The 10,030-nt window shown below is 45.2% G+C and overlaps 1 protein-coding gene across 2 annotated transcripts in view; it reads right to left on the reverse strand.

Moving 5' to 3' along the window:
• RNF214 (ring finger protein 214) overlaps positions 1-9,573 on the reverse strand; it is a 49,880-nt gene extending 40,307 nt beyond the window's left edge. Inside the window, exons 1-4 of one of the 2 annotated variants that reach the window (XM_082845531.1) lie at positions 9,545-9,573; positions 7,857-7,972; positions 4,881-5,391; positions 4,133-4,192 (exon numbers count right to left, since the gene is read on the reverse strand). In XM_082845531.1, coding sequence (XP_082701657.1) covers positions 4,133-4,192; positions 4,881-5,391; positions 7,857-7,969 — 684 coding nt within the window. In that variant the 5' untranslated portion in view covers positions 7,970-7,972; positions 9,545-9,573. The remainder of the gene's footprint in view (positions 1-4,132; positions 4,193-4,880; positions 5,392-7,856; positions 7,973-9,544) is intronic. The other variant, XM_082845532.1, reaches the window with a different exon arrangement.
• Between the last annotated feature and the right edge of the window lie 457 nt (positions 9,574-10,030).

Below are 10,030 nucleotides of genomic sequence, written 5' to 3' on the forward strand. Positions count from 1 at the left end.
GGTGCGCGGGCTTCTGTAGCTGTGGCACACAGGCTCAGTAGTTGTGGCACAAGGGCTGAGTTGCTCTGCGGCATGTGAGAGCTTCCCGGACCAGGGCTTGATCCCGTGTCCCCTGCATTGGCAGGCAGATTCTTAACCACTGTGCCACCAGGGAGGTCCCACCGTCTGTTTTTATAAGTAAATGTTTTATAGGAACACAGCCATACCCGACAGCTGGCTGGCTGCTTTCACACTACAACAGCAGAGTGGAGTGGTTACAAAAGAGCACATATAGCCCACAAAGCCTAAGATATCTACTAACTGACCCTTTATAGGCTAATTTCCCTGCAGTAGGGAATAAGAGAAATAAGGTATTTTATCTATTAGGAGGAAGAAGAACGAGCAAAAACAAAGAACAGATCAACTACTCAAAATGCATCCAGAAACTGGACTCCTTACTGGTCATTAGCACTACAAATTGGCAGATCCACCAAAGAGTTCTGGGGCACTTGGTATTCAGATTGGTCAAATCGGCAAGCTCTCATATAAATAGGGAGCAGAAGTAAAGCTTCTGGGACTTCCCTGGTGGTCCAGTGGGTAAGACTCCACACTCCCAATGCAGGGGGCCCGGGTTTGATCCCTGGCTGGGGAACTAGATCCCGCATGCAGGCTGCAACTAAAGCTCTCGCATGCCACAACCAAGACCCAGCGCAGCCAATAAATAAATAAGTCAATAAAAGAGGTGAAGCTTCTAAGGGTCACAGTTCAGCTCTGCCTCCCCCACATTAATAAATCAAGAAAAGTAATGATTACCCTTCAAAGGAACACTGAAACTTAGAGGGTCAATTTAAAGCACATTTGGTATAAGGTAACCAGTGTAAAATTTAAACAGAGCATTAAACTGAATTTGTTCATTAGATGATAACTACTTTCAAATAAAAGAAAGGTTTTAGAAGTGAATAGGGAAAAACTTATCACACTATGATAATAAAAAATAAGCTCTCAAGATGGGACTTTAGCTTTGGGATAAGCTAGTCCTTAGTCCATGTACTGAAATGTAACTAAAGCTCCCTAAACAGATGACACCTTAGCATCATAACTTTAAAGGGATTCTGAACCTGAGGTCTATGGATAGGTGTGTATAAAATTTTTTGAGATGAGAATTCAAAGTTTTCAAAAGATTCTGAAAGAGGACCTTAACCCAAGAAAAGTTAAAGGTTAAGAACCAATTGATGAAAACTAGTAGATTAGAGGATTCTTTTCTTCTCTCTCTACTTCCTTATGGTACCTCTCTGTCCATAATACATCTTTAAAAAATTTTTATTTTATTTTTTTTTGCTGTACGCAGGCCTCTCAATGCTGTGGCCTCTCCCGTTGTGAAGCACAGGCTCCCGACGCGCAGGCTCAGCAGCCATGGCTCACAGGCCCAGCCGCTCCGCAGCATGTGGGATCTTCCCGGACAGGGGCATGAACCCGTGTCCCCCGCATCGGCAGGCAGACTCTCAACCACTGCGCCACCAGGGAAGCCCGATAATGCATCTTTTTAACAACACGGGATGGGGAAAAAAACTCTAGTCTTCACGGAAAGAAGTCTCAAGGTACATACTATTAGTACATACAAATGGATGGCTTAAAGGCATACAGCAAATTACTTGATACAATTCTCATCTTAATAAGCCAAAGGGTTACACATTGTTACTTTGTTTCATTGATGGTGAATTGGTCCTGAGAGGCAGGAGTCACAATTTCAAATGCAGGCAGTGGGCAATTACTGTAAATGCATGAAAAGGGTAGCAAATAAAACAGGAGCAAAGTTCCCCGTATTGCCACTAAGCTTAATACCTGCTTAGTCCCAATGCCTTTTTAAAAGCATGTGGAGGGCTTCCCTGGTGGCGCAGTGGTTGGGAGTCTGCCTGCTGATGCAGGGGACATGGGTTCATGCCCCGGTTCGGGAAGATCCCACATGCCGCGGAGCGGCTGGGCCCGCGAGCCATGGCTGCTGAACCTGCGCGTCCGGAGCCTGTGCTCCGCAACGAGAGAGGCCACAACAGTGAGAGGCCCGCGTACCGAGAAGAGAAAAAAAAAAAAAAAAAAGCATGTGGAGAACTCATTTACAACTAAGAATGTTAACCGTCTGTTATGCAATGCAAATGAAATACCATGTTCTACTGCTGTCAACTTACTACGGTGTTTTGTATTTTGGTTGTGTACGAAAATATAATCATATTGTGTTTTAAAAATAATAATAGGGACTTCCCTGGTGGTACAGTGGTTAAGACTCCACGCTCCCAATGCAGGGGGCCCGGTTCAATACCTGGTCGGGGAACTAGATCCCATGTGCATGCTGCAACTGACGGTTCGCATGCCACAACTAAGGAGCCCTGGAGCCACAACGAAGGAGCCCACCTGTCGCAGCTAAGACCCGGCGCAACCAAACTAAATAAATAAATATTTAAAAAATAATAATAATTTAAAAAATTACAGCATGTGGGCCACACCACCACCCAAAAGAATACTGCCAAACAAAACACAACCCTGGGCCTCTTTTGGCCTAATGGCTTGCCAGTTTCCACCTCTGTTTCAGACTGATGCTAAAGCTTATCTATTACCTCTTAGTTGGCCCCTTCAATTGCTATATGGTCAACGAAACCCTGCCTTACAACTGTGGGGACCAAATAAACACTCCGTGTAAAGTGTTTAGAATAAATGCTCAAGAAAAGGCGACTTCTCCTTCTCCTGGAGGTTCTCTCCTAGCCTGGTTCTCACCCAGCACATCGCCATCAGGTCTCTCATCTCTAGGATCTTTTTACTTGCCTGTTGTAAATAACTCCTGAGTTGCTACTCTCTATTTAAAAGTTTTCATGTGGTTAATGTACTCCAATAACTTACTTCTTCCCATCTGCCCCTCAATTTCTTCAACTTGCATGAAATATCACTTTCTTACCTGGTTTTCCTCTTTATTTCCATTCAATTAACATATCTTACCCTAAAGACCCCTTCCTGAACTTAGGGTGCCTTTTCTAGCATTATCCTTCCTCTTGAAAAATGGACATTCAGATATCCACACACTTACAGGGTGGAAGTTTTGCCACAAAATGCCAGGGAAAGATCAAGTGGACCACTTTAACAAAAATAAATGTGAAGTTCTCTAAGTTTTAAAAACCAATTACCTATTTTTAAGTAAAAAACAGATTTAAAAAGTGATGCTCAAAAAAAATAATAATAATTACCTAGGCATAAAATTGGAAGATACAACTAAACAATACATGAGAAAAAGACCTGATGGAGTAAAAGTGAAAACTCCACAGTGTGACGATGTCAGCTTAGGAAATGGTGTGTAGAATGTCACCACAGAATGACACAACAGTTCCATTGTATAGTGAAGTAATTACACTGTATGTGCATTACTACATTTAGCTCTCAGGATCACATTGCAAAAGAAACATTGAGAAGGTGTAACATGTCTAGGTGAAAAAGTAACCAGGTTGAAGAAAAGACTTAAAAATATATCATATGAAGAAAAGAAGAATGTTAAAAAAACATCTGGGGGGCTTCCCTGGTGGCGCAGTGGTTGAGAGTCTGCCTGCCGATGCAAGGGACACGGGTTCGTGCCCCGATCTGGGAAGATTCCACATGCCGCGGAGCGGCTGGGCCCGTGAGCCATAGCCACTGAGCCTGCGCATCTGGAGCCTGTGCTCCGCAACGGGAGAGGCCACAACAGTGAGAGGCCCGCGTACTGCAAAAAAAAAAAAAAAAAAAAAAATCTGGGGATGTTTCACCTGGAAAGGTTCAGACTTAAAGGATAAGAGGAAAAAGCATTTAAAAAAACATTTTGAATATATTTTGGGCTAACAAGTAAAGGGATTTAGATTTACTCTACGTAGCTCAAGAGAGAACTATAACAAGAAGTTTTAGTGGTTCTGTTCTCACCTCATAATAAGATCTAACAATAAGAGCTATTTTCAAAATGCAATATGCTGATTCATGAGTAGTAAGCTTCCCATCTCTGGAGGTGATCAAGTAGAAGTTAGCTGACCATCTGTCAGGGATTTTATAAAGGAGGTTCCTGCACCTTTTCCAACTGAGATGATGTGACTCTAGATCTTCTGCATTAATGGTTTCATACATGAACAATTGCAGTTTAACTACTTACCAGATTCTTTTCAATATCTTGATCTGTGTTTACCTCTGAATCAGCCGTCTTAAAGTCAGTCTATAAAGAAAGAAACAATTATATTCAGAACTGTTCAGAGACATTCTAAAAGGCAGAACTGCTCTCGTCCTTTCACCGAGAAATCTGCCACAAGGAACTGAGAAGTTAACTTTTTGCTCTCTCCCCTTATCAGCTTCATAGCAAGAGAACTGTAGTTCTGGCAAATGTCCACTGACATCCATGTAGCATGAAGCATTTACCCCACAAAATAAGCTGAACAAGACCCAACAACTGATGGAGAGACAAGCTCGAGACTCAGATAAGAATTCTGGCCCCTACAATTTACTGTGCTCATCCTTCCTGCTACAAAAAAGCACACCAGTCACTAGAAGGCAGGATACCCCATACTTCTTAAGATGTAGGTCAGAGAATTAACAAGGATTCCTCCTGCAAGGTCGAAGATAGGAAATATGAATGCTAATGACCTACGCTCATCAATTACTCAGTGAAAGTGATTGTATGTAGGTCATGAAGCTCCTGGTCGCCACGATTAGACACGGGCTGTTACTTATTGAACACCAGAATGAAGTCATCACAGAGCACCGTATGAAAACAGTACGAGAGTTGCCAGTAAAAAAACGAGACAGAGTAGTTCTCCACCAACTATGAAGAAATATCTCCTGCCCTCAAAAAAAAAAAAAATTAAAAGCCCAAATTCCGTTTTAGTAGTAGAAACTTGATACTTGACCTGGACGGCAATGTTCTGAGAAAGCTTCAGGGAAGAGCTATCCTGATCATCATCCTGATCCACTCTGACTCCTTCAACCCCATTTGCTGGAGGCACCACAGGTGGGAAATCCAAGCCTGTGTCCCTGCTCCCTTCCTTTAGGATGGAGGCTTGTGGGGCCTTCTCTTCAGGACAATTCCCGGAGGCAAGCTGCTTTGTATCGCACCCTGCCTTAAGAGACCGAGTGGCGGGGTGGAGGCTCTCCCGGAGGCGTGTGTCCCCCTCCTCTCCCGCTGTGCTGGCCACGTCCTTCAAATCAGACTGAGACCCACTGCCAGAGAGACAAAGGGCCGTGGCTATCAAGTTTTCTCCTAAAACCGCCCGGTGCGCTGCTGAAGTGTCACCTGCTGATGAACCAGGATTCTGCTCTGGGTGTTCCAAATGGGCATTTCTGTTATTCTCCTTGGTTATCGTTTGGTTACTTACACTCGACAGAGGCGAGTTCTTGTGCTTCTGTGCAGGGTCTTTGGGGCTATCAAAAACATAAGATAAAAGGTTTCTCTCTTCACCCAATCTTAAAGAGGCTTAAATATATAATACTTTTAACATAACCACTAGAAGAACAAAACGAGACTATATAAACCCCTCCAAATTAGCCAACTGAAAAGGAACTTAGTTTCCACCCAGTGATTTCTGTCCCACATGCAGGGAGTATGGTGTGGTGGTGAAGAAGCTGGGTTCAGGAGACAGTCTGCAGTGAACGGTCACACAGAAATGACGCTGAGGAGCCAAAGGTTTGGGGGGATGCAGGTGAAGTAGCCTGCTGTTACTTAGAATATTTCATTTAGGTACATGTACTAATTTTGTTCCACATATTTTAATAAATAAAATATTGATTGAGAAATATTGTTTTAAATTCCACTCTCGTTTCACAAAAATAATTTTCATTCAAATTCATTTTACAGATCTTTGACCAGAACCACCAACAGCTTTCCAGAGCACAGCATCTTCACTTCAAGTTGACTGAAGTACAGACGATTTTGAATCCAAAATTGAAGCTGTCAGCAGAACTTTTACCCCAGATAACAAATATACACACATGTATACACTGAAATCGTTGTTTCATTGTTTGCTACAACCATTTACCATACTGCTTTTAAGAGATCTTCAAAACCTATTTACAATGACATCCAACATTCACGACTGTAAGTCTTTTACCAGGAATAATGTGTGTTAAATTCCTTTGCTATTAAAAAACAAAACAAAACAACTGCTTCTGTCAACTATGCCCTTAAGGACTCCAAACTAGTACTGACTTAGGCTTCAGGTCATTGTGCCTTCCTTTCCTCAATAGTACCTACTGTTCAAAATAAAACAACAGAGACAGCACCTTGTGACATGAAAAATCTTTATAAATACTCTAAGCTGATTCCTTGCTGGGGGTTAAGTGGCGGGGGGGGGGGGGACACTTAATTATAAATTTGGGCAGATACAGTACCTGGGTGTGAATCCTGACTCTGCTATTTACTAGCTGTTTAACTCTGGGCAAGTTACTTAACTTCATTTGTAAAACAGAAATAATATTACCTACCTAATAAGATTATTGTGAGGATTACATGAGATAACGCATCTGGTGTATTTAGTTCTGGCACACAGTAAACACTCAATAAACCTTAGCTGTTATTATTATTACTAGTAGTATGTGTCTGATTCTATTTATAAAATGAAGATCCAAGTTTATGGTTAGGTTTACTTAACATTTTTCCCTATTACCCACTTAATAACAAGTAACAAATAATAAATACAAATGTAACAGATTTGTTACATTTATTAAGTACGCTGGAGTCAGAAGAGCCTGGGTTCAAACACTGACTCCAACATAGCTTGGTAACCTTAGGCAAGTTACTAACCTCTCTGTGTCTCAAGTTCTCTCACCTATAAATGGGAATAACAGCATTAGCACCTACCTGCTGAGATTGTTGAGAGAATTAAATGTGTTAACACATATAAAGCTGCTAGCACAGTGTTATCTATTGTATTAGGTCCTAGGTACTCTACAAAAGAGTTGACGTAGGGGACTTCCCTGGTGGCACAGTGCTTAAGAATCCACCTGCCAGCGCAGGGGACACAGGTTCGAGCCCTGGTCCAGGAAGATCCCACATGCCACGGACCAACTAAGTCCGTGCACCACAACTACTGAGCCTGCACTCTAGAGCCAGCGAGCCACAACTACTGAAGGCTGCATGCCTAGAGCCCATGCTCCGCAACAAGAGAAGCCACCGCAATGAGAAGCCCGCGCACCGCAACAAAGAGTAGCCCCCGCTCGCCGCAACTAGAGAAAGCCTGCGCGCAGCAACAAAACCCAACACAGCCATAAATAAATAAATAAAAATTAAATTAAAAAAAGAGTTGAGGTAGTATACATAGTCAACCTAGTACAACATTATACATAACAATGTTTTAAGCACTGTAAAACAAGGTTGGGTATTCATAATTCCTGTGCTCAAGAGTTTAGCTGGAAGGCGAAATACATACATGAAGCAGTAAGCCATATTAATAAAGCTATCTATTTACCTATAGATAGACGTAGATACATATACATGTGTCTATATACATTAGATATAATGTGTATATATATATAGATATATATATATATACACACACACACACAGATGTAACATATAAACATAGAGTTAAATAAACAGATAGTCCATGTAGGAGAAGGTGGGAAATATTTGCATTTTCAAATGAGTTTGACCCCCTGTATTTTAATCTGTTTATTCAACAAATAATTAGCATGCCTGCTGAGTGTCAGATACTGTGTTGGGTACCAGATATACAAATATAGATCAGATAGTCCCTACCTTTAAAAAGCTTCATCTAATGCAATGTCACTAGAGCCAAAAAGGGGAAAGACGAACTACACTTCCATAAGAAGCCCATCTCCAAAGCCCTTTACCCAAAAGAAATCTTCCCAGTTGAGAGTCCACACGTTACCTTAGACCGTCTGGGAGAACTTCGTCTGGTTTGGAAGCACATACACTAGACGAGGATTCCGGAGGACTGGGAGCAGTGGCCACCACGCCAGCGACCTCAGATGCTGCCATCATGCTCTGCACATTCAGAAACAAAGTACAGGCTACAAGTTCCAAAATTTCAAAACAAATATATCTCACCCTCTCAGAATGTCCGTACAACAGAGTCATATCAGGAAAGAAACACAAAGAAAAAGTTGGGCTCCAGGAGAAAACACTTAAGGGTATTCTCTAGTAGGATATTAAAAGAGCCATCACATGCAATAGGTCCCAAGGGATATCGGTCCTCACACGTCACTATATGTGTATATGTATGTGTATGTATATATATGTGTGTGTGTGTATATATATATATATACATATACACATATATACACGTATATGTGCGCAAAGCTTTTTCACTTTAGGAGACATGCAGTCTCACAGACCATGAGAATCTTCCAAATGATCCACATGCCTACCTACCTTGCCAAGTATCATTTACAAAGGATGTGATTTGGGGCCTAACATCAATAATAGCTTATGTTTTAGAATCATTTTATGGCTGTTACATCAAAAGCATTCTCCGTTAATCTGGAGATGTTTGTGTGAGAGAGAAAAAGCAATATTTTATTGGGCAATCCAAGTATCTTTCACTTTTACTCTGGGTTCCCCACAGATGGGAAAAGTCTGACAACCACTGACTGAGGAAAGTACAGACTCTTTAGAGTTACTAAAGGTGCCAGAGTATGAGAATCTTGGTTACTCCAGCATGAAAATGAGACGCTGAAAAACACGGTAATCCAAGTAAGAGATGTTGCAGGACAAACTCACGCCTTCTATGGTGAAGAGGAAGAAAAAAAATGAATATTGGGGCGGGGGGGGGCGGGGGGTTGGTGGTGTAACACAGGGTTAGTTTAAATTCTTGTTTTTATTTTAATAGCATCCCAGGTACATCCCTGACCCTCCAAGAGCGCATAGGGCAGGCACGGAGGCTGGGCTGTGTCCACACTTCAGTCCCAGGCCAGAGACCCCCTGTGCCTCAGTTTCCCTCATCAAATTATACGAGGCTCCCGGGAGAAAACAGGCCCCAGATCGCCATTACTGCTCGCACAGGTGCAAACATCCTGCCCCATCAGGGCCCGGGCCGGGGGTCCTTGGCGCCCGGGAAACGAAACCACAGGGCACGGGTCCTACGTGCGACTCCGTGGCTGAGAGCCCAAAGGGGAGAGGGACAGGGACATCTGGCAGGAGGCTGCGGCAGGGGGCTTTAAGTCGAAGGAGCCAAGGGAAGCCCCGCACCGCAACGCGGCGGCGACCAGACGGCGACGCTGGGAGCGACGGGTCCTCGGGGGGAGATCGGGGGACGGTCGCGAAGGGGACAATGGGGGGAAGCGACGCCGGTGGTCCCGGCCGCCCTCCACAGGGGGCTGGCCCAGCCTGCAGCTTCCTGCGGCCAGAGCCCCTCCGCACCTTGCCCTCGCCCCCCGCCCGGCTGCCACCCCCGTCCCACTTCTAGGCCGGGACCCCCGCCCCCCATCCCCGCAGCTCCCTCCACGCCCCCCGCCCCGACCCCAGCCCCTCGAGCCGCAGCCCCCGCCCGCGCGCCCGCCCGCACACACCTCCCGCGCCGCGCCCCCGGGAGGGAAGGGGGGGAGGGACGGGACTCACCTGAGCGGGCGGAGCGGGGGGAGGGGGCGGCCGAGCCTGGGGGGAGGGGTCGAGCGCCGGCCCGCGCGCGACACCTCCCACTTCCGGCGGCACGAGCGGCGGGGGCGAGGCTCGGCCGGCAGAGGAGAGGCCGCGGTGGCACTGCGCCGCCCCCGACGGCGCCCTCTGGCGGCCGGAGCCGGCACCGTCAAGGGGTCGCGGACGCTGAGGAAGCCCCTAAGATACTACTAGTGGACTTCTCCCGGGGCGCAGGGACTAAGGGAGATGCGACCGCGAGAAGGAAGGAGACTTGGTGGAGGGAGGACCCCCTCTAGGAAGATTACAGGGAGAGTCGGGGTCATGACGATCAGAGGAAGAACAGGAACGAGGTGCTTTTAAAGGTCGCAACCGAGATGCCCTTTCCAGAGGACACCATGAAGGAGAGAACCGTCCCTATAGAGAAGGTCCCTCTTGAAGATGCCCCGAGAACTCGGGGCGGTGGGCCCC

The sequence above is a fragment of the Leucopleurus acutus genome (genome assembly GCF_964270905.1).
Source record: "Leucopleurus acutus genome assembly, chromosome: 8".
NCBI lineage: Eukaryota > Metazoa > Chordata > Mammalia > Artiodactyla > Delphinidae > Leucopleurus > Leucopleurus acutus.